Here is a 26,611-nt window from a genome sequence, read left to right as displayed (position 1 = left end):
ATAAATCCCAGTACTTAGTGGATGTTTGACACGCTAGTTTTGTGCTTGGGTCACCTTTGGCTTGCTGTATGGCGAGCTGAATAAAGGTGAAGCTCACTCTAGTTTCGAATCCCGTTTCTCTGTGTTTCCTTGTTTGTTTGGGGGACTGATTCCTCTAGTGGAGCAAAGGGAAGGATGAAATGTAGTTCCCACCTAGGGCGTTTCTTGTTGAAACATAGTCCAACCCTTCAATTATTGGCTTAGCAAGTGAGTAATTCGATAGATTATTCACCGGTGACAACCGTAGGTGGGAGTGGGTCGTTACATCGTCACACCTGATCGCGTTAAGCACCAAGCATCTTCTGGAAAATGAGACATATGCAACAATTAGGAGTGGTTGGAAAATATGCTGCGGTTGGAGAAATATGTTGCTACGGAAAGTGTTAATAATTAATCTCCTCTCATCGACCCTTTGCGCAACTCACCAACTCTTGCCTTCACTTGAACTATGAGGTGCGCTTTTTCACTAAACTTCCCTTGGGTAGGGTGAAAGGCATATCTTAGGAAACTGACAACTCCGAGGTACTATGACATGCTTGGGTTGGGATAGGATGGACTTAAGAAACCAACCGACCCAATCATCCCTAAGGAAGAGGCAGCTTCACTTTTGAATGACTTTAGGGCCCTTTCTTCCTTAGGAGTCAACATGATTGGGGAGTTATCACATCTCCCGACCTTTCTACTTTCCTCGACTGGTTCCTTACCTTGAAGAATAGACCAAATACAAGATAGGGGAGGTATGTTTTTTCCCCGACCTCTTGATTGAAAATATTTTGTTTGTTATAAGGCAGGTAAAAAGAGATATTATGTGGCAAAATTCAAACCATCATGTGATCATCTAAACTGAATAGGTTGATGTTTTTGCACTTTAGCTATGGAGTTTGGATCATCAAAAGCTTCACTAATGAGCATAACCATGAGTTGTTTCGTTCTTCACACAAAGTTAGAAAATTACACTCTCATAATAAAGAACATATGTTACGAGAGACAAGAGAGTTAATAGATCAGTACAAGGTAGCAGGTTGTGGACCTTCAAAAATTACACGAATTCTAAATGTCATAGGTAGTGGTGACTTTAATATCACCCCCCAACAATGCCACAACACTTGTGAAAAAAAAGGGAGAGCAACATTAATCGAGAATGTCAATCATGCAACATTAATAAAAAATTTCTACCATAGTATAGAGCTTAATAAAGATGGTGTTTGTTGGAGTATGTTTTGGGCGAATGGTGTTGGTTCAAAATGTAAACAAGATTTGAAGTAATTTAACTATACTCAAGATGTTGGGAACACACCACACAAACTGTGTTCACTTCTTATTATTTTAAAACAACTAGCACATGACCTATATATAGGATTTACATGTTGAATATTCATTGCATAACAAACTAAATCACAAACTAACTAAGCTCCTAAAAATAAGCATAAATACTTGCTCCACCATTGAAGACCAGTTCTCTAATGAAGACCATCTCCTCCCTTAGTGGCTCCTGATGACTCGATCTCTTGTTGACCTGGTTTGATATCCACAACACTCTCCTCCAAACTAGGTCTGCTTAAACTGTTATTGCCTCCCCTTTGAATTTGCTTCATGCCGAGCATATCCCTTATCCTCATGAAGTCCTTGCAGGCTAACAGTTTAGTGAATATGTAAGCCACATGCTCAAGTGTATGACAGTATTCTACCTTAATTGTTCCCTGTTTGACATGATCCCTAATGAAATGGAACCTTGTATCAGTGTGCTTGCTCCTTCCGTGTTGAACTGGGTTTTTGGCCAACTTGATTATAGACATGTTATCCACATAGACTATAGTTGCCTCTTGTAAATGCTTCAATGAATCAAGCAAATTCTTAAGCCAAATTGCTTCACTCACCGTGGACACCAGTGTTACATATTCTACTTCACATGAAGATAAAGCTACAATACTTTGCTTCTTTGATGTCCAAGAAAATGCTATTGATGCCCCAAAAAAGACATATCCAGTTGTGCTTTTCCTCTCAATTGGATCTCTACCCCAGTCATTGTCTGAATACCTAATCAACTCAAACCCTTCACCACAGCCTTAATGCAGCCCAAGATTCATACTTCCTATGACATATCTTAGAATTCTTTTGGCTGCCTGCCAATGAGTTTCTCTTGGTGTCTCCATGTAACGACTTAGCAAGCTCACACCATATACTATATTCGATCTTGTTATAGTGAGATATCTCAAGCTTCCAATCAGACTTTTATATTGTAAAGCATAACTTCTTCTCCCTCCCCTTCTCTGGACAGCTTGTAATTTGTCACTATTGGAGTGTTAACAGTGCCACAATTACTCATTCTAAATTTCTCCAGCAGCTCCTTTATGTACTTCTCTTGAGACAAGTAGATTCCATCTCTTATGTTGGACTTGAATGCCCAAAAATGATGACATAAGTTCATTGTATGTCATTTCAAATTCTTAAAACATGTCTTGCTTAAACTATTCAGACAGTTTTTCACTATTTCATGTGTAAAGAAGATCATCAATATAAACACATACTATCATGAACTTTCCATTACCTCCTTTGGTATAAATTGAATGCTCATATGTCCACTTCACAAATCCTTTTCTAGTTAAGCAGCTGTCAAGCCATAAGTTCCATGCCCTTGGTGCTTGCTTAAGCCCCGTATAATGCTTTCTTCCATTGATAAACTTTCTCTTCTTTTCTTAAAATAACAAAGCCTTCAGGTTGTTCTACATATACCTCATCTTCAAGAATTCCACTTAAGAATATTGATTTTACATCGAGTTGAAACAACCTACAATTTTTGTGTAGCTGCCAGAGAGAAAATCAGCCTTATTGTGTCAAACCTAACCATCGGTGCAAAGACTTCCTCATAGTCAATCCCATATTTCTGCCCATACCCCTTTGCTACTAGTCTTGCTTTGTAATGATCTATGCTTCCATCTGCTGCTCTTTTAATTTTGAAAACCCACTCGACTCCAATGGCCTTTTGTTGTGGTGGAAGTGAAGTCAGAACCCATGTATCATTCTTCTCTAGTGCTCTTATTTCTTCCTTCATGGATGTCCTCCAACATTCACTCTTATTTGCTTCCTTGAAACTCAGTGGTTTATAATCAGCATACAAACACAAAAGATTCACCTCTAATTCATCATCATACTCTATTGGTGTGGTTTCTACATATATATCATTAAAGCTTCTCAAACATGGAGTTGGTGATGGAAATGAAGAAACATGATGTTATATGTGTGACTCAACAATTGATTGGGTCAAATAAGTTAGGTTTGGCCATTGGTGTTTGAAGCCCAAGCCCAAGTCAGTTGGTATTTTATTCTAATTCCAACCGTGTCCCTTACCCTAAGTATATAAAGCTTTCTTTGGCAATAGAACCGTCACTTTTGCACACCCAATTTGTTCACACACTGTTATGCACAAATAGATTTGAGAATCGAGAGAGAACAGAACGAGGAGGCAAGATCGGAGGAAGAATAAGGCATTTGGAAAGGTAATCGGTGCAAGGAATCGCTGATTTAATCTCTGTAAGTATATCATGTGTTAGTTTGATTTCTTGGGAGAGAGATTGGTGAGATAAGAGTGTTGGGATTGCTCGAGTTTTGAGCGATGTACTCTGTTGTGTTGCATTTTTCGTCTATGCTTTATGATCGATGTATCGTTCTTGATTTACTGTGAGATCTTGTGAGAGGTTCTTGTACCTTGCATTGTAATTGATTCTATAAATCTCTTGTGTACATATTTCTAGTGGATTGACTAAGGGAGAAACCCCTGCTGTGAGTAGGATCTTTTGATCTGAACACATACATGCTGTGTTCATTTTATGTTCTTGAGTGTGTGCACTGTGTTCTTCAATTTGTTTAGTTATTTCTAAATCTTGGTACTGTCGTAGCTTGATTGTGTGATTTACTTCACAGGATATTAACAAGTACCATTCGAGGGCGAACCAGGTCTATCGGCATTCAGGATTCGAGGACAGAGATGATCGCAATAATGGAAAGACGAAGTCTGTTCGATCATCATTGATTAGATCGATCGGAAGATCGGAGGCCGCAATTAGTTTTCCAATTTGGTAAGTAAATATCCTTTTTCTTGCCCTAATTTTTTCTGTCTAGTGATATATGTTGGATTGTTTTTTATTTCGTGTTGTTCTTGAACCTAAGTTAGGGCTATAGTGAGCATGTTTATTTTGCCCTAATCCTCACTATGTTCTTGAGTCTTTTAAATCGAAATCAATATAGGTTTGAAGAGATAATCATTGATTTATAGTGTACTAGATTGGATTATTTCTCTCATTTGTTCATTGTTGCTATTGATTTCTTGTTGTTATCGTTTCTCTATTGCAAGATTCATTGCTGATAGGAGTGTGTTTTACTTCCTGTTGCAAGTGTATATCACTTGATTGTTTCTAAGAAATTAGTTAGGTTGATTGTATTGCTCAGTGTTCTTGGAGCTTTGCAATCTGATCCCTATACAGTTCTTGTGGTTATGATTTTCTCCTTGTTGTTTGTGTTATGTGTACACTGTTCATCCTGTGTTATTCTTGTTCTATTTTAAATTCTATGTTGTTGTTTTTGGCTTTGGTTTCTATGTTATTGTTGGTCTTTTGTTTTCTTTGCAAGAACAGAACCAAACATAGCACCTATGAAGATGGAACTTCAAAAGTTAGATGGCCACAATGACTTTGGGTTTGTGGCAACAGAAAATGAAGGCCACATTGGTACAAAACTGGTGCTCCAAGGCACTGGTTGTGCTAAAGGATGAAAAGGATAAGAAAGAGTCTATGCCTTCCATGGAAAGCCAAGAAATGGATGAGTTGGCTTATAGCCTTATCATCCTAAACCTAGCTGACAATGTATTACAATAGGTAAATAGTATGAACACTGTTGCAAAGGTATTGTTAAAACTTGAGTCCCTTTACATGATAAAATCTTTGACTAACAAAATTCACTTGAAAAGAAAATTGTTTGGTTTTAAAATGGAATCCTCAAAGTCTTTAGAAGAAAATTTAGATGACTTCAATGTAATTACCATAGGTCTGGCGAACATAGATGAGGTAATATCAGATGAAAATCAAGCAATTATTTTATTGAATTCTTTTCCAGAATCCTATAGAGATTTAAGAACTGCAATAGAATATGGTAGAACTTCTCTAACTCTAAAAGATGTTTTATCAGCCCTAAGATCAAGAGATCTTGAAACTAAGAATGAACAAAAATCTAGTTTTGTTGAAGGTCTATATGTTAAGGATAAGTTAAATAAGAAATCTTATTCTAGAGGAAGAGTGAGTCTAAGTCTAAGGGTAAAGAGAATTCAAAACCGGTGACATGTTGGTTTTGTAAGAAAGACGGTCATCTTAGGAGAAACTGTCCTTCAAGGCAAAAAGAGTATAAGGACGAAAATGCAAATCTCTCAAACGAATATGAGAATGAGGAGGGGCAGTTTATCTTTTGAGTCTAAGCATGAAAAGGCTAGGGCACATTGGTCATAAGAGGGCTGTTAGAGTTAAGCATGTTAGGTATGATTAGATTCTATTAGGTTAGTAACCTAGAGAGTTTTATGAATCCTTTGTTATGGGTTGTAGGTTTTCATAGATGCCTGTGTTATAGGTGATTTTCGTGGGTTATAGGTTGCTTTCTCTATCTTTTGGGGTTTGTTCCTTTGTCCCTATTTTCTATCTTAGGTCTGATATTTTTCCTTTCCTTTGTTGATAGATATTCTGTAAAGATTTTGGGTATTCTTTCTTAGGTATAAAAGTGAACCTTTTTGAGAAGTTTAAGGAGTGGAAAGTCTTTGAATATTGAACAGGAAAGAAAATTAAGTTTAAAGAACTAATGTAGGTCTAGAAGTTGATGTGTGCCTAGTCTTGTAGAATTAGACGAACCTAAACAAACTGATAATGTAGAGTTTGAGGTGGAAATTAGTCAATCTTAAGATGGAACCTTAGGAAATTTCTATGTCTAATGAAAGTCCTAGAGTTAGCCTTGATGTCTTGTTCATATAAGTCTTGATAGAGGTTTCTATTGCCCATAGTAAGGCATGTATTAGTTGAGTCTGTCTCGAGTCAAAAGTTTGAGCAAGCTTTATCATTGCTCAATGTGCTCCCGACGTAACTGGGAGAGTTGCAGGCTCTTTAGTCAAATCCATTATCAATCCATTCTTGAGGTAAGGTGGAATTTGTTATGTGTATGACTCAACAATTGATTGGGTTAAATAAGTTAGGTTGGACCATTGGTGTTTGAAGCCCAAGCCCAAGTCAGTTGGTCTTTTATTCTAATTCCAATCGTATCCCTTGCCCTAAGTATATAAGCTCTCTTTGGTAATAGAACTGTCACTTTTGCACACCCAATTTGTTCACACACTATTACGCACAAACATATCTGAGAATAGAGAGAGAACAAAACGAGGAGGCAAGATCGAAGGAAGAATAAGGTAATCGGAAAGGTAAATGACTCAAGGAATTTTCGGTTTAATCTCTGTAAGTATATCATGTGTTAGTTTGAATGCTTGAGTGAGAGAATGGTGAGATGAGAGTGTTGGGATTGCTTGAGTTTTGAGCTATGTACTCTGTTGTGTTACATTTTTCGTTTATGCTTTATGATTGATGTATCATTCTTGATTTACCGTGAGATCTTGTGAGAGGTTTTGTATCTCTCATTGTAATTGATTCTGTAAATCTCTTGTGTACATATTTCTAGTGGATTGACTAGGAGCGAAACCCTTGTCATGAGTAGGATCTTTTGATCCGAACACGTACATGTTGTGTTTATTTTCTGTTCTTGCATGTGTGCATTGTGTTCTTTATTTTGTTTAGTTATTTCTGGATCTTGGTACTGCCATAACTTGGTTGTGTGATTTACTTCATAGGATATTAACACAAGACTTACAATATTTGGAGACAAATCTGTCTCGCCTTCTTATTGTTACACTGTTGGAGTAGGAGTCAGTTGTTGTGTTATATATGCCTCTTCTTCTTGCATTGGACTACCTTGTCCTCCACGTAAATTCGAATCCCACGCATTGTCCTCATTGAATACCATGTCTCTGCTGATCACAACTTTCTTCTCAAGTAGATTATACAACTTGTATGCTTTTGACTCTTCACTGTATCCCATAAATACACATCTAAGTCCACGATCATCAAGCTTTTTCCTCTTAGCTTCAGGGACTTGTGCATATGCCACACAACCAAAAACTCTTAGATGTCACACACTTGGCTTGATTCCACTCCAAGCCTCTTAAGGTGTCTTGTGTTGAACACTCTTGGTGGGACTCTTGTTTAACAGATAAACTGAGCATATTACTACTTCGACCCAAAATTCTTTTGGCATGCATCTTTCTTTGAGAATTGCCCTAGTCATGTCTATAGTGGTGCGATTTTTCCTTTTTGATGTCTCATTTTGCTGTGGAGTGTAGGCGATAGTGAGCTAATGCTGAACTCCATGTGCTCTGCAAAAACTTGAAATTGATTGGAAGTATACTCTCATCCATGGCCAGACCCTATAACAACAAGTTTATATCCACTCTCAATTTCAGTTTGGACCTTGAACCTTTTGAAAACTTCAAATGCAGCAGACTTTATTTTGAGAAGATATACCCATATTTTTCTACTGAAATCATCGATGAATGTGATAAAATACTTGATACCTCCAATTGATTATGGCTCAAGTGGTCCACAAATGTCTGTGTGAACCAATTGCAATGGTATAGTTGCTCTCCTTGTGGCTGTAGTAGGAAATGGTTGTCTGACTTGCTTTCCAAGCACACATCTGGTACATAAGCGATTGAGTTCATGCATACTGGGTAATCCCTTCACCAGTTCATCCTTGGACAACAATTTAAGACCATGAGCATGAAGATGTCCATTATGAAGATGCCACTTTTTTGTTTCATTCTCAGCATGACTACTCAAGCATTGCTCAGATGGTGTGTTGAGTGCCAAAGGAAACATTCTATTTTTTGCCTTCTAAACTCGTGCAATTAACAACCCTTTGGAATTTCTTAATTCAAGAATATTACCTTTCATATGAACTGTGTACCCCTTCTCCAGTAGTTGTCCAAGACTTAAAATATTGTTTTTCATAAATGAAATGTAGTAAAAATGAAATGTAGTAAACATCTGTGAGTAGTGCAGTGCCTCCATCCTTTTGTGTAATAGTAACCTTCCCTTTTCTAGTGACAGATAGCTTGGTCCCATCTCTTAAATTGACAGTACCATAGGAAGCTTCATGAAGGTCCACGAAAAACTCCTTCCTTCTGCTCATATGATTACTAACCCTTGTATCTACATACCAAACCATTCCACTTTCTAATGATTCACTTCCAGCCACTAGCAGCGTTGGTTCTTCCTCCAAGCAAGCTGAACTTTCATTAAAATTTACCATTTTACCAATTTTGTTTGGATAATCATAAGAGAGATGTCCAAACTTGTTACAATTCTAGCATTGTACCTGTGTTCTCTTCTCACCATACTGTGAGTTTCTTCCATGTTTCCCACGCCCTCGAGGACTTGAACCTGTACACCCTCTTCCTCGACCACTACTTCGATTATCAATCACAAGCTTTGTCTATAAAGCCTGCTCCACAGCTGTTGCATCAATATTCTTTCGAAAACGAACTTCATGTACTTGGTGTGAGCCCAAAAGCTCCTCAATGCTCATGATGTCCAGATTTTTTGACTCTTTAATTGATGTAGCCACATGCTCAAAACTAGAAGATAATGACCATAACATCTTTTCAATCACACGAACATCTTCAAGTTTTTCTCCATTCTTGCACATCTGATGCACAATTCCAATTAATCTAGAATGATAATCAGCCAAAGTCTCACATTCATTCATGTGGACTACTTCAAATTCAGCCCTCAATGTCTGCAACCGCACTTTCTTGACACGATCTACTCCTTTGTAGATAACTCCCAACTTGTCCCATACTTTTTTGCTTATGGCAACTTCAGATAATTTCTCAAACGTATCATCTTTCTCCAATCCTTGGTAAAGGAAAAAGAGAGAGCCTTCTTGTCTTTCTTTCATTTCTCTTTGAGATTGTTCTTCTACTCAATCGTGTATGCTGCCTCTTCCTCACCAGTAGGTTCTGTGTAACCTATGGTGACAATGTCCCACAAGTCTTGTGATTCAAACAGTCCTTTGAACTGAATACACCATTATTCATAGTTATCCTTCTTCAACATCAGAATATGGAGTTGCACAAGATTGGATGCCATCGACCTCTGTTCTGATACTAGTTTGTTGGTTTACAATGTAAACAAGATTTGAAGTAATGTAAGTAGACTCAAGCTGTTAGAAACACACAACACAAATTGTGTTCACTTCTTATTATTTTAAAACAACTAGCACATGACCTATATATAAGATTTACATGTTGATTATTTGCGTTGCATAACAAACTAAATCACAAACTAACTAAGTTCCTAAAAATAAGCATAAATACTAGCTCTAGCATTGAATACTAGTTATCAACTAAAGACCAGCTCATCCCTTAGTGGCTCTTGATGACTCAGTGTCTTGCTGACCTGGTTTGATATCCACAACAAATGGGATAACAAGGGAAATGTATAAGCATTTTGGTGATGCAATTTTTAACGTGATATACCATACTAATCAACTCTTTCTACCATTTGGACCATTCACAAGCGTGAACCATCATGGACAGTTGACACTATTTGGATGTGCCCTTCTATTAGATGAGAAAGAAGTTTCTTTTGTGTGGTTGTTTGAACGATGGCTATCATGCATGGGAGGCAAAGAACCAAATGCAATTATCATTAATAAAGACCCATCAATAACTAATGCAATTAGGAGGGCCTTTTCAAACACATGCCATGGGTTTTTCATTTGGCACATCATGGTACATGTGGATGAGCACCTTCATTCATTAAGATCCTCCTAGAATCCTGGGTTCGATCAACAAAACTATAAGTGGGTGAAAAATAGTAAGACAATCAAAAAAGCCGAGAGTGCATGGAAAGAGTTGAAATAGAAATATAAACAAGAGTTTGTGGAACCTTTAACTAGTAAGCAACATAATGAAAAGAAGTCTTGGAAGTGGTTGCAGAACATGTACGGGCAGCATTATAGTTGGGTTGATATATATTTGAGACACATTTTTTGCTAGAATGAGATCAAGTTAGCGGAGCGAGAGCATGAATGCATTTTTTGATGGCTATGTGAACTTTAAAACCTCATTGTCTGAGTTTGTTTGCTAGTATAATAGAGCTCTTCAATATCATCTTGAGGAAGAAATGAATGAAGACATGTGGACCATGAGAGCGAAGACAAATCCCAGTCACTTGCATCATTTAGAAGTTTATTCGAGAAATGTATACACTCGAAAAATATTTAAAAAATTCAAAGTGAGTTCAAAGCATGTTTTTATTGTATGCATGACAAAGTGGCCACTTGTGACGGTGTGACCACATATTCAATTACTTATGAGTTAGGAGGTATAACTGACTCACACTCTATATGATGCTATGTATCTTTTGAGGAATTTGCTTGTATATGTAGGAAGTTTGAGACAACTAGTATATTGTGCAAGCACATTTTGTGTATTATGAAACAATGTTGTCGGATGAAGGAGATTCACGAATGATAAATCTTATCTACATAGACCTTATGTTATAGGCAACGCAGTAGACAAACTAGGGCATATCTGTAACACCCTGCCTCGCCAAGCGTGTCACTATAAGGGTATTTCTGAGAATCTTTTTTTTTTTTCAAGCTCATCACACGTGGTGATTTCCAGAACAAACTTCACATGCAAAAAACAAATCCCGAGAACCCCAGTCTTGCCCGTTTAACTAACAAGATCAATAATCTTACAACTAAACGAGACATATTATAATGTAGTGGATACATTAACATCAAAATATCGTGGCCTACCACGAGTTTCATTCAAGGTGTTTCTACACCGATCTACGTATTATAAACTACCAAATGGTATCATCGTTATCTTACAACTATTCATACATAAACCGAATTACAAGCTACAGCCTCTAGAAAGATACAATGATTATCAAACTAAACACCATTGGCTCTCAACTGGTCACGTCCTTGCCCTTGCAGTAGTCCCTGGCTAGAACGTTGAATGTTCCAGGGGCATAACCCAGGTTAGATGATAAAACATCTAAATGATGGCATGAAACAGTCTACTGAATGCATGAAAGACACACTAGCATGGCATACAAAGACAGTGACAACATGCAACACCTCTAACTTGAGAAATCTCCCTAATATACTCAACCTCCCGTGGAAAATCCATTCCACACACCGTTGGGGTTGATCTTGCCGCGATATACTTAATCTCTCGAGTGCCCTACCGTGTCACTCGTTCACTTGGATTAACCTTGTCCCATTCTCAAAAAGACCCCATCCCGTCCCCTAAGGACATAGCACCGACACGAAAATCAATACCCCAATGATATGAAAATCAAACGCCATGCACCGACTTTTTTATAAACAAAAACAGTTGATGCAATATACAACATGATCAATATGCAAAATGATGCCACAAGTACATAAATAATAAGCCTTACAAAACAACTCAGGTTTCAGAGGGTAAAATCGCTCACTAGAACTGGTCCAATCGCGTGCAACCTAAGTTCGGAAGGGTAAACCGTTCGCCTAAACCCACTACACACACTCCAACGCATTTTCAAGATAAGGTAAGACTATAATCAAACCACTCACCTGAACGTATTCGGATAACCTCAATCCTCGTGCACTACCTCGATTTGCGTGCCAAATCACAAACTCTTGAAATTATACTCAACCCCGAGCCATAATACTTCCTAAACATCATATTTAATTAAAGAACATCAAAATCCATTTTTCCTCAATTTTTCATAATTTTCTCTATTTTTCTCACAATTTTCACCTTAATAATTCCAAAATAATTATCTCCTCAAATATTTTCTCAAATATTTCAACATGATAAATCCTAAAATAATTAAATAAAAATACTGAAATAAAAATACCAAAAATACCCCTATTCACGTGCCTTACGTGTGGCTGTGTGTGAAAGCTGGCGCGTGCAGCCACGCGCCACCGTCTTCTCTAACTTTCCAGCTGTTGACGACGACTCCGATGGCCACAAAAGTGGTACCCCCTTGAAGCCCTTCTTGAATCAATCCCATTGGTACCGATTTCAGGCCGAAAGGCCATTGAAAAGTGCCTCGAAAGGCAAGTTACAAGTCCGGTGAGGCGGACCGCCTCGCGTTTTCTGGTAAGCCTCGAACCAGCTTCAAATGAGCTCCAAAATGCTCCCAAAATCTTCTCCTTGATGCAAGGATCAAAATCCCCTTAACCATTCTCTCAAAATCATCTAAAAATATGGTCGATTTGCTCTTTAAGATTCGACCGAAACCCTTGTTCTTTTATAGCCAAAATCCGGTCACCTCACGGCCAATCAACGGCCAAAGCTTGATTCTTAAGCATCCTCACGTCGTATACAGCCTCCCCCGAACCTCCCTCGATCGTCTCATCGTCGAATTTAGCCTCCACGTGTAGTGGATTTGCGGCGGCCTGTTTTTGCTATTACGTTCACACTGCCATATTTTCCTAAGCACTTCAGGCCCCCAGATTCTTCATTCGACATTTCTTCCCTTTCCATAACACCCCTGCTAAATCCAACTATACCACTAAGGCCCACAAGTTTTGTACTTCCCATTTCATCCCTGAAATTTCTGAAAAATTACCATTTTGACTTCTCTCCAGCTAATTTAGAAAATTGCACTTAGGTCCGGCTGGTCGATTTGACCTTAAATTCATTTGTTTCAAACCGAAATCATTTAAGGGTTATTCTATACATAAAATATCAGTCCTTAACACGCTCTGTTGACTTTCTGGGTGATCTCTAAATCGATTCGGTTTTCTCAGCTCGGTCGATAGTTGTACCGAAAACAATTTCCGATCCAATTTCTTTCATCACTAAAAATCATAACTCGTATTACTCGTCGATACTGTATTATTTTCTTTGGCTATCTGGGGTCCAGGGTACTCCCTCTAGTCGTTTCGGTCTCTTAAAACATCGATAGTGTACCCTACAGCCTCATTCTTTAAATAATTCCAGTTATACCCTTCATCAAATATTATTTATACTCGTAATAATTTCTCGGGTATTACATTCTCTCCCTCTTAATAAATTTCGTCCTCAAAATTTAGTCCGTGATAATTATATCACTACTATTGCTAATAACTCCTAATTAAAATGTCCTAAATATATCATTCTTAATCCTTGGCTTTCGCTCTTAACTTACATCTCCATATGGTTTAAGCTTACCAGACACGTTTCTTATTTTCCAGAATATCCCATTGTAGGTCCAAATAGGCGGTTACATGACTCCCAAAATAGTTTATAAACCCTAATACCACTTCTAATCGTGTCCTCAAAACCCATTTTATTTGACTAATAATTCTCCCAACCCATTCTTATACTTATGCATATGCCATGATCACACAAAAATTGATAACATTGAACTAACTCAGCTGTTATGATTGCATAGAAATTGATAACATTGAACTAACTTGGCGTACCTTTCTCATTTATCAGTACCTCAGTTGCACACTAACTTTAGAGATAATTTCTTGACCTCTCGTGGCTGGTCACACAAATCATCAATTTAGGTCTAGCAAGAACTCAATTTCTCTTATGGCAATTTAACATCCTGACATGTTACTATTTTTCTTCCAAACACTATCCATCAATCAGATCAGTTTGTCTCAACACAGAACTCTCGTGTCATTTCAATTCATCGTTCACAAACAACATTCCACCATTATACTATCGACTAGAGCACCTAAACCCTTACATCAGTCGTAGCACCTCACCCTAGTACTATCAAATGTGTTATATCAACTAAGCGATGCTTTTCATATACCCCTCATGTGAGAGAAATCTTATTTTTAATTTAAACAAGCTTTCCGTGATCCTCGATTCTAGGAGCAGATTTTGCTCGCTCTTTACTAGACGATTTAGTTCTCACACAACTACCTTATATGGAAACCTTACAGGATAACTTTCTATTCTCATCGGGTCATTGGCAACACCTAGCATATCTTTTATATCTCAGCCTACAGTCCCACAACCCAAATAGAATTTCCATAATGGAACTGAAAACTCACATTCTTCTTTATACCAATTCATTCATATGCCTTCTCAAATCATAACACGTTTCTCGGTAAAAACAACACTTTCGTTTACTTATCAACATATAACTTACCACATCCTCATGTTGATTTGTCTCTTTTTAAAGATCAACTCATATTTTTGATAGTACCAAGATATACCTTTTATTGTTCCAATCTTTTTATATCACCAAAGATAAGATTCGAAACTACTAGATCAGAGCCATTTGCTCACAATTCCTGGGGTGCGTATTAATATGCACACGAAACTAAAAGTCAAGTCAATAACTAGAGTTAAATTCCGTCTAAATGCCATATCCGGAAAATAATCGTCTCACTATTTTCCTAATCCGAGAAGCATATTTCCTAAGTAAATCCAAATCACACGCCTATATCAGGGATTATTCTATTCCTGCGTAAGACCTACCTCAACCCATAGACACAATTTCTTTTTCACCCCAACTTCTGAATTCCTGGGCCCACTCATCACTACTTAGTAACCATAACTTCACAAGTTTCTATTGTGAATGCAATTATCCTAGAGGAATTCCTTCCGTAAATTTCTGGTAATAGTTTGCCAAACACTATTTCTTTGCTCAAGATTACATTTCCTTTCTGATTCTCTTTTGACAATCATAGTCCATGTAGCAAATATCCAGGTTAGGTCATCAAGCCTCCAACCTTTTCACAATGATTAGGGATCGTGCCACGGTGCTCTGATCCCTTGGAACTTGGACTCTAATTCATACATAACAGCCACAGTGTTGTCCAAAGTTTGGTACCTGACCGTCTCCACAGTTCACTGTGTTGCTCCGACTCATGGGCATCGCACCCCAAACCGCAAGCCAACCACTAGTCCTCTGCCTTGGTCCCTAGGCCCAGATCCATTGTTATAGGCCAAACACCAATGGTGTTATCGTTACACTAGATTTCCTCGTTCCACTTCCAAGAGTTATAATGGTTCTATTATTACTAGTCCAAATCTCTGATCTCCTGGATTCTCAATTTTCTTTTCTGAAAATATTACTCAATTGAGTGGTGTATCATGGTCTTAACCATTCCCAGTATCTTGATTTTTCTTCTACAATCTAATCTCGTTTAGTTTCCAACTTAACATGGAACCTCACTTTCTTGTTGCTACTATTACAGGTGTTATAATCATTTCCTCCAAAATTATTTGAAATCCATCTAGCACTATTATCGTATTCGAAAATTATAATAGGTTGCGTAACTGTACTTTCCTATAGACTCGCGTTATAATCATAGGCTCCGTCTATCATAAATCTAGTTTTAGAAGCTCCGCCCTTCTTTATATGTTTTCGACATCTTATTTTGCCATCGATTTCCAACTTGACACCTCGCTTTATGAATCATCAATCCTATTTCTTTCTTTGAATCTATTAGGATCAATTTCAATTTGATAAGATCTAATCATGTCTCAAGATATCTTTACGAGCTTTATCAAGCTTTACCAAGTCTTATCTCATTGCCTGGTGCCTTAAGACTCAAGCCAAGACTTTTATGACTACCCATTGGTCCTTGACAAGACTTATCATCCATTCGACTCTTTTGTGTGCATAATTTCACACACCTTGCTACCATTTTCTTTCGAGTTTATACCTTCCTAAATAGACTAAGGTCTTTTCAAGCTCTAGATGTAATCGCCTCCTCAGGTTGAAATGTCATTTTATCTCCAAATCTATACAGTATGAGTAAATTTTCCTTTAGAAACATTAAAGTTAGACTCAAAATTCTCTTATCCCAAAATCTTCCTAATCTCCAAGGTTTTCTCCTAAATCACAAATCTCTTGTTTATCATTGATTCCTATATCATTTTTAATCCCTAGATACTCACGTAAGGTTTCATTAGGCAAATCCTTTACAAGCAAAAAGATCTTTTCAAATTTTCAACTAAAAGGAAGAGTCTAATCTTCAAAACATGCGAACTTCACGTTTCATATCTTAATAATTTTTCGGTTGTAACTCGATCCTAACTATAGCCAATTTACGGTTGCTCTCTCTTTGTCTCGTAGTGACTATTCATAAGGAAAATAAATTGGAAGCACACTTAAAGGTTCTAAAAGAAAATTTTCATTATCACTCAGAGCAGACTAGTTATCACTAAGACAAACTTTTGAAATACCTCAAACAAGGATTTGATCCTCAATTAATTCTGATTTGGTCTCCTCGTCTACTCCTAGGTTAATGTCCTCAATACAACTATTTCTTCTATTAAAACTTCCATAAGACTCAAGACTACACCCTGACCTTCGTTACCCTTGAATAACCTATGAAACCAACACATACTGTTTCCTTATGGTAATCTTTCCTTATTTCCTTTATCATCAATTCTGGTCCTTTTATCTCAATATCCTCATCATTATTTTCGGATTCCTAAAACCCTCAAAAAGTGCATATCGAACTATCTTGGGTTTCTTACTTCGGTCATTCCTTAGGATCCTCAATCTATACCGAGTCATTCTTACCCTCGAATCCTCATACTATCCGATCAAAACCTAAAACCTAATTTTACAATTAAGTTATGTCATATCGGACTAACCGTCCACAACTCGCTTATTCTTAATAACCACCCGATATCCCAACATTCAGCGAAAATGATTTTGACTAATGATCTCCAATCTATGGTTTCCAGATCTTAAGAATCCTCAGTTATGGTTTATCGAACCAACCTTACATTCGAACTATCGTTGGATGCTAACTCCCAATCCAACGTTCTATCACTTAGCAAGGTCTAGTATTCTCCAATTAAAAATCTCAAAGACTTCAATCAACAAACCCCCAAATCTCTAAGTAAGGATTTATGATCCATCAATTTCTTTTCCCCTAAGTCTCCATTCGGGATTCCCACTAATTGGTTTTAACTAAATATGTTCCTCTTAAGACTCCACTTCGGATATCTAACTAAATACTATGCTTCAAGTTGTAACAGAATCACCAAAGTACTCATTCTTCTAACGTTTTGCTGATCATATATCTATGTCCCTTCAACGACTCTTATTACCAGCTCATTCACCTCCCACTGATGTGTACAGAATGTGAATAGAATTTGTCCATCTCCTCTTGTCACTGAAAGTATATTCAAGTTAAAAACCTCAAATCTCATCTCTCAAGTGTCTCCATACCATTTTCATCTATGTTCCGAATGTGTCTTAGAATCCATAACCTTGTTCTAAGTTCTCATTCAGTAGTTCTAACCATACTAAGTTCAACAACCTAGCTTAACCATCCTAGGGTTTTAACCTGGCTTTGATACCAATTGTAACAACCCGCTTCGCCAGGCGTGTCACTATAAGGGTATTTCTGGGAATTTTTTTGTTTTCAAGCTCAACACGCGCGGTGATTTCAAGAACAAACTTCACATGCAGAAAACAAATCCCGAGAATCCCAGTCTTGCCTGTTTAACTAACAAGATCAATAATCTTACAACTAAACGAGACATATTATAATGCAGCGGATACATTAACATCAAAATACCGTGACCTACCACAAGTTTCATTCAAGGTGTTTCTACACCGATCTACGTATTACAAACTACCAAATGATATCATCATTATCTTACAACTGTTCATACATAAATCGAATTATAAGCTACAGCCTCTAGAAAGATACAATGATTATCAAACTAAACACCATTGGCTCTCAACTGGCCACGTCCTTGCCCTTGCAGCAATCCCTGACTGGAACGTTGAATGTTTCAGGGGCATAACCCAGGTTAGATGATAAAACATCTAAATGATGGCATGAAACAATCTACTGAATGCATGAAAGACACACTAGCATGGCATACAAAGACAGTGACAATATGCAACACGTCTAACTTGAGAAATCTCCCTAATATACTCAACCTCCCATGGAAAATTCATTCCACACACCGTTGGGGTTGACCTTGCGGCGACATACTTAATCTCTCGAGTGCCCTACCATGTTACTCGTTCACATGGATTAACCTTGTCCCATTCTCAAGAAGACCCCATCCCGTCCCCCAAGGACATAGCACCAACACGAAAATCAATACCTCGGTGATATGAAAATCACACACCATGCACCAACTCTTTTATAAACAAAAATAGTTGATGCAATATACAACATGATTAATATGAAAAATGATGCCATAAGTACATAAATAATAAGCCTTGCAAAACAACCTAGGTTTCGGAGGGTAAAACCGCTCACTAGAACTGGTCCAATCGCATGCAACCTAAGTTCGGGAGGGTAAACCGTTCGCCTAAACCCACGACACACACTCCAACGCATTTTCAAGATAAGGTAAGACTAGAATCAAACCACTCACCTGAACGTATTCAGATCGCCTCGATCCTCGTGTACTACCTCGATTTGAGTGCCAAACCACAAAGTCTTGAAATTATACTCAACCCTGAGCTATAATACTTCCTAAACATCATATTTAATTAAAGAGCATCAAAATCCATTTTTCCTCAATTTTCCATAAGTTTCTCTATTTTTCTCCCAATTTTCACCTTGATAATTCCAAAATAATTATCTCTTCAAATATTTTCCCAAATATTTCAACACGATAAATCCTAAAATAATTAAATAAAAATACTAAAAGAAAAATACAAAAAATGCCCCTATCCACGCGCCCTACGCATGGCTGTGCGTGAAAGTTGGGGCGTGCAGCCACACGCCACTGTCTTCTTCAACTTTTTGGCTGTCGACGACGGCTCCGATGGCCACAAAAGTGGTACCCCCTTGAAGCCTTTCTTGAATCGATCCCATTGGCATCAGTTTCAGGACGAAAGGCTATCGGAAAGTGCCTCAAAAGGTGAGTTGCAGGTCCGACGAAGCGGATCGCTTTGCATTTTCTGGTGAGCCTCGAACCAGCTTCAAATAAGCACCAAAATGCTTCGAAATGCTTCCAAAATCTTCTCCCTAATGCAAGGATCAAAAGCCCCTTAACTATTCCCACAAAATCATCCAAAAATGCGGTCGATTTGCTTGCTAAGATTCGATGGAAACCCTTACCCTTTTATAGCCAAAATCCGGTCACCTCACGGCCAATCAACGGCCAAAGCTTGGTCCTTAAGCTTCCTCACGCCGTATACAACCTCTCCCGAACCTCCCTCGACCATTCCATCGCTAGATTCAGCCTCCACGTGCGGTGGATTTGCGGCGACCGTTTTTGCGGTTGCGTTCACACTACCATATTTTCCTAAATTGCACTTCAACCCCCCAGATTCTTCATTTGACATTTCTTCCCTTTCCATAACACCCCTGCTAAATCCAACTATACCACTAAGGCCCGGCTGGTCGATTTGACCTTAAATTCATTCGTTTCAACCCGAAATCATTTAAGGGTTGTTCTATACATAAAATATTAGTCCTTAACACGCGCTGTTGACTTTTCGGGTGATCCCTACGTCGATTCAGTTTTCTCAACTCGATCGATAGTTATACCAAAAACTGTTCCCGATCCAATTTCTTTCATCACTAAAAATCATAACTCGTATTACTCGTCGATAGTGTACTATTTTCTTTGGATACCTGGGGTCCGGGGTACTCCTTCCTATCGTTTCGGTCTCTTAAAACATCGATAGTGTACCCTACAGCCTCCTTCTTTCGATAATTCCTGTTATACCCTTCATCAAATATTATTTATACTCTTGATAATTTCTCAAGTATTAGAATATCAATTTATACATTACAAGTTTCTCCTGTGCAAGTTTGGAATCTTAAAAAATCACTTAGTGTGGTGCACGAGCGAGCAATAAAACATCTTGATCATTTCGATGCCACCATGCTAGTGTTGAAGGAGTTAATGAAAGAACTGGATATTAATTTTAGACAAGAAACATGATAGTTTGCTTCTTGATCAAATTGCTAGCACACAAGCTATCTCTCAAGTTACAATCTCATGTAATATAACCATTTGTAATCCTAAAAGGGTTAGAACCAAGGTTGATAGCGATTTTTCGCAAGTATACAGATCGCACAAGTAATAAAGTAGTGAGCAAAAGTATTGTTCCCACAAGGATCGGTTGATAATTACCAAAATTATATTAACTCATGTTATTTAAACAATTGATTAAATGATGAATTAATTAATTTTAAAAAATAAAATAAAATAATAACACAGAAAATAAATATGAAGAAGTTCAAGTTTTAGAGAGAACTAGGGTATTTCAATTTCACCTAAATAATTTAATTTAATTTAAATGGTTGACAATCTAAATTTAATTATTCATGCAATGATAATTAACCACACAAGTCAAATTTTTGTTTTCGTTTCAATTATATTCTTGTGGTGTTTATTATCTAAATCAAGTTATAGATTTTTTCGATCTAAATCTATATCAACATATCAATCAAATATTGGCCAAGTATTTTATAGCATTAAGCACAATAATAATATTTAAGTTACATCAAAACACCCTAGTTATAGAATTTAGTTCATATTACAAATGATAGAATCCATAACAAAACAAATTAACATAAATATAGATTTTTAAGGAAATGAAAAAAGAGAATAAAAACTCTTTTGATATGTAGAATTCCCTTCTCCAAAAATGTTGTCACTAATTCTTGAAGAAAATATAAGAAATCATCCACCAATAATGCTCTAGTTCTCCAATCCTTCAAACTCTCTCAACTCCAACTCTCCCTATTTTTCAGCCTTTCTTCTCTTTTTATACTCATCCCTTTTTTCTTTTCCTTAATTTCCTCCTTAAAACATGGATCAAACCATACCCTACCTCCATAATTTTCTCCTCCACGTGTTACACCATAATTTTATCCTCCATGTTTCATGCCACCCATGCCCACTCAAACTTTTAAGTCCCACACTCAAAAAAAAATACAAAATAATCCCTCATAATATCAAGAATTACAATTTAAGGATTTTTGTAATATATGGGCTTAATTTGATTAGAATTTTAGGCTAGGCTTCTTTGGTCAATTTGGGCCTAATTCTTTATGATATATGCAACTTTAATAACCCTTAAAAAGACCCTTTAATTCATCTACAAATCAACTCAACTTGGAGAAAATAGAATAAAAAATTCATAGGTAATGCTGGTTTGTTTTACAACTTTAACCTTCTGTAACTCTAACAACCATAACTTTTTGTAAAAAAAATCAGATTTATGCACTGTTTGAAGCATAGAAAAGTAGGCATATAGAGATTTCACATATATTTTTTTCAGAATTTTTTGAAAATCCAATTAGTCTAGTTTTTATTTTTAATCGAACCCTTGAGTAGCGAAAATCCATGACTTTTACTCTTCTTTTTCACTTTTCTTTCAAATCCTATCAACATGATAAATTACCTAATATTAATATAGAAAATATATAAAAGCATGAAAATTAAGTAAAAATAGTATAGAAAATATATACACATCAAACAACCAAAAGAACTTTCTAGGATTCCATCAGGAATTCAAGTCTCACAAAATGCTACTCAAGTGATGAGGTAGACATATAGCGGTGCGGTGTCCAAGGTCACGATGCTAGAATGGAAAGGTAAACTAATTGAGTAATTTATTATTTTCTTATGGCCTTTAGACTTGTACTCAACCTTCCTTTTTTTTTTTAAGCTAACAATATCCACTTCTGCCAATTCTTTAAATACAAGTAACAACTGCTTGCCCAAACGAATCAATCCAGGGAGATGAGTGATGGTGATGATGGTTTTAGTTCTTTATTTATAATGATTTTTGTGATTGTGAGTGGCATGTCCTTCAGATATTGTTTATATGGCCTGAATTGTTGTAATCTTACATGCAGTATTGTTGTTTTGATGTTCACTCGTATAAATGTCTTATGCCAATTAACTTACAAGCTGTAGTCTTAAAGTTAGCTTTCAATTCACATTTTTAGAAGAAAATTTATGGGACGATTTCATAATTCATAATAGAACAAAGGCAGTAAAACCAAAACTTCCATAATTAAATCACAATGAGGTCATTACAATATATGAACCTTAAATCTTTATGCATGCAGCTAATTAAGAAGGTTCAAAGTACTTGTTAATCTAACCTGAAAAAAGAAACACTTTTGCAAACACAATTCTCTCAACTTTCTTTGCACAACAAACCAACATAACTCAGCAAACCAACATAACTCTCTCTGCTCCCTACATAGCAAAATCAATTTCCCTGCTCAACAAATCAAAATCTGCAAACAACCTTGAAAACCAAAGAATTCTACACCACAAAAAAACTCCCTACACAAAAACCAAATTGAAACACATAATCCCAACAACTCTCTCTCTCTCTCTCTCTCTCGTTTTGGTTATGCATGTCAAAAAGACAAATTTGAATTCAACTAGGTCAACATTTGGTTTTCTGCAATTGTTCTCTGCAACAATTAGGAACAATAGTTGGTTGGAAGTGGAAGAATTAGGACTGGTGATGCTGTTGTTGACAATTAGAGTTAGGATTCTGGATTCTGCACAATTGGAATCCACTTTTATGCCATTCTCAAATTTACAAAACAAAATTTACTAAAAATTTTACTTAAAAAATAAAAATTGGGAAAGGGGCACTTTTCAGTCGAAAATGTTAGATTCAAACTACAGAATTACTTCATAAAAGTAATTTAATACCTAAACCATTAATTTAGTGAAATTTTACAGATAAAAATTAAATTTGGATAGGGGAAAAATTAAATTGGGAAATCATTTTTATACCATTCTGGACCACGTAATCGGTACTGTTTGGGCAACGGTAACGAAGGGAGCAGTGTGGAGCGACGGAGGTGACGGTGATGATGGGCTAGGCAGCTTCATTGTGGAGTGGTGAGGGGAGAATTTGGCTTCAAGAGACGGGATTATGAACGAAGAATAGGGGAGAAGTCGATTTTAAAGCAGCGAAGCCGTGAGGGAGGAATGTGCGAGAGAGATTGAAGAATAGGGAAGAAGCTATGATGGAGTAATGGGCTAGAGAGAGTGAGAAAGATGGAAAAAGAGAGAAGAAGCCGTGAGGGAGGAATGGTCTTTGGAGTGGAATATAGGGTTTTTGTTCAAAGCGACGCCCTTTGGTTTAGCATTTTCGCCTAAGAGAAAGAGTCCTGGCAGAGAAGTATTATCCCCTTATACATATTATATTTTATTAATATATATGTATTTATATATATGTGTTTAACCCATTTGACCATTCATTTGGCCAAATAAATTTTTTTTCAAATTAAACTCGGATTTATTTCTTTAAACCTTTAAATATTCTAAAAATATTTTGAGGTCTTACAAATGCAGACATTAGAGACTGTTAATATAATCTTTGCAATTATCAAACTACTATCATGTGTTTTTGTATTTAAAATATGAACATCAGCAAATTATATTAATGTAGCGAGAAAATTATATAGATTATTATCACCCATTTATTTGTAAAATAAAAATGCTATTTGAGTATAGATTATTAATCATCAATTATTTATCCACGATTACTCATTGCCCTTTAATAAAATCAGTCGTGTATATATATATATATATGTATGTATGTATGTATGTATGTATATGCAGGCAGTCACAAGAGTGTAGAGGCACAGCAAGTTTCCACATGGACTGTTCAAGTCCAGCATATAACGCGCGATCGAAACCCTAATTGTCCCATTTCCAACCATTTCCTATAATTTTACTGTTTCTTCTTCTTCTTCTTGGTCTTCGCTGATCAACTCATTATCAGTCTTTGTCTATCTTGACCACCGGATATATATCATTGAAGTGATCGTTAATCTCACAAAGAAACTCCACATTCCTGGAGTACGTATCTGGTGGCTTCCAAACTCGATCGATCCCAGAAGTTTCAGAAGCTCGTAATTAAGGTGGATCCGAGGCACGGGAAAAGGCGGCGTCGATTCGTCGACGACGACGATGAATCGGAGAAGAAAGAGGAAGAACACATCTTCCCTGTCTACTCAGCTCGCTCCCAACACGACACAAGGACCATGGTCTCAGCTCTAGCTCAAGTCCTTGGAAGCACGCTTCATGAAAGCCCCTTAGCCTCTGATTCCCAATCTCAAGCTATGGAACCCAACCAGTTTCAGCACAGTCCAGATCAAGGTATGTAACCGATGATTAACATCACATCCATCACATAATTAATTAAGATGCCATCTACAATATATTAATTCTCAACCAGCAGTATTCTTCCTTAATTTCTAAACATTTTAGATTTGGGGATGAGTTTTGCTGGCTCTGAAGCCACCTGTAAGTACTGATCCATGCCCTAAAATCAGCTAAGTGCGCATTCAAGACTTCAGCTGCTAGAACTTTATATATGTATGTATATGTTGTCATCGAAGAGATCCGGCAGCCATTACTGTAATAGATAAACTCATTCAGTATGCTAGAATAATAATTGATATGCATATATATATATGTGTGTGTGTGTGTGTGTGTGTGTGTGTGTGAAGAACCCTAATTATATATGGATCCTGTATGTTCATGAAGAACTGCCATTTTTTTAACTTCAAGTATGACCTAATTTATGTGAAGGGAATTACCAGGAGAGAAGACAGTATAGAGGGGTTAGGCGGCGACCATGGGGTAAATTCGCAGCCGAGATTCGCGATCCGAACAAGGCAGCCCGAGTCTGGCTTGGCACTTTCAAGACGGCCGAGGACGCAGCACTGGCTTATGACGAGGCTGCTCTCAGATTCAAAGGGAACAAAGCCAAGCTCAATTTTCCGGAAAGGGTTCAATGGAGGACCGAGCTCGGATGCCTGATCACTACAGCTCGGCAAGACTTGCGAATCAATCCTCAACAACATCTCTATTCGGTTGCTCCGAATGATCAGCCACTGCCATCTCATCAAGAGGCTTATCTCCACGCTCGACAAGTTTTTCCTGATCACGCTAGTGCTGTGAACTATGGCTTTTCGGTTTCATCTTTGGCATCCCAACATGAAGAACAAGGAGGAGAGCTCACAAGGCCTTCTTCTGATCAGTTTGGAAGTAATAGTTCTACTTGTGATCCTCGTACTTACCGGATCAATTAATGATGCAAATTAAACGTACTCTCAACAGGTGATATCGCAAATTAAGTTTGATCCACATGATCATGAAGGTGGTGACCAGCATGTGGGTGCAGTATCTCGAGTAAGTTGTGATTTTTCAGTGCAAGCTTAAGCACTCTCTTAATTATCAATGCCTTTTGTATTTCAATAAGAATTGGTTAAAGGAAATTACATTTTCACTAAAATAAGGAATATTAATGTTTGGAATGTTGCAACTCAATATATTTTGCTACTCCATAGGTTTTGTACCTATATTTATACCATTCATCCAATACTTGCTAGCTGTTATTTGCTTGATTTTGCAACTTTTTCTCTGTAAACAAATCTGAAAAGAGATGGGTGCTGTGGAAGGTGAACGAGGATTAATTAGCTCAATCAGTAGGGGATATTGTGTAGAACTATACACGAGGGTGAGAAGTGACAAATACTGGAACAATATTAATATTTAAAAGTGGCTACTATAGCATCTAAGTTCATAAAAAAAGGTATTTATAGTGCATAAGCATTTTCAGATTACTAGAATCCAGAGATGATCATTTTGTAAGCACTTAATTAATTAGTTGGGAGTTGGGCGATGATCGCTTTCACAAGTAGTAGTCGTGGCTCAAATAGGACATTTTTTAGTGAGAGAGAACTCTTATAATTATGCCTAAAGAGATTATTATGTTAGTTGGTCTATCTCTCCTTTTTATCTAATAGAAAAAGTAATTAAATATATTGATTGTAATTGATGGTATGTAACTAGTCAAAATTTAAGGGCTCAAATACATTAATCCAAGACCAGTCCCTAGCAAACACACGAAGAACCATGGTAATTCCATGCATTTGATAACCATGAAATTTGCTATACATGAGCATTATCCTTGAGGAATCATCTTTAATCAGGTGATGGTTGGATAGTTTCTAATTTTAAATCACATGCGATTATACCTTTTTAGGAAATACAAATTTGGGTATATATATATATATATAGATGAAAAACTTATTCTTGTGGGAATAGGAAAATTTGATGGGGTTATTGATTTAAATGGACTTTTCCTATTATAACTCCATGTGATGTAGGACTCGATAATATGAAAAATAATATAGTCAATTTATTAAGAATATTTTTTCATAATTATCATCTTATTTAGAGTTGTGAGATTATATATATAATTGCAAAGGGTTTTTAGTTTTTTATGTTAAAAAATTAATTGTGTGATTAGATGGTTTGTAGTTTTTTTATTTAAAAACTGCGTACATATCCATTCAGCCTATTATTGTGAGATTCTATACATAAATTTAATCATAAAAATTGAATCACATTAAATTTTTAAGCCATCTTTATGATTCAGTCATATCTATAATTAATGATAAACTTATTTGATTCATGGAGCACATAAATAACAAAAACTTGAACTCTTAAGGCACAATTATTATAGCTCTTAAT

General features: G+C 36.8%; 1 protein-coding gene across 1 annotated transcript; it reads left to right on the top strand.

Moving 5' to 3' along the window:
• The first annotated feature begins 24,084 nt into the window (after positions 1–24,084).
• LOC127789737 (ethylene-responsive transcription factor ERF114-like) lies at positions 24,085–25,463 on the top strand. The gene is made up of 2 exons (XM_052318689.1): positions 24,085–24,226; positions 24,662–25,463. The coding sequence occupies exons 1-2, from the start codon at positions 24,112–24,114 to the stop codon at positions 25,162–25,164; spliced, it is 618 nt and encodes a 205-aa protein (XP_052174649.1). The 5' UTR covers positions 24,085–24,111; the 3' UTR covers positions 25,165–25,463.
• The last annotated feature ends 1,148 nt before the right edge of the window (positions 25,464–26,611 follow it).

This window comes from Diospyros lotus, chromosome 14 (assembly GCF_014633365.1).
Source record: "Diospyros lotus cultivar Yz01 chromosome 14, ASM1463336v1, whole genome shotgun sequence".
NCBI lineage: Eukaryota > Viridiplantae > Streptophyta > Magnoliopsida > Ericales > Ebenaceae > Diospyros > Diospyros lotus.
The sequence above is the reverse complement of the archived record's forward strand: the minus strand, read 5'-3'. Positions and strand labels throughout refer to the sequence as shown.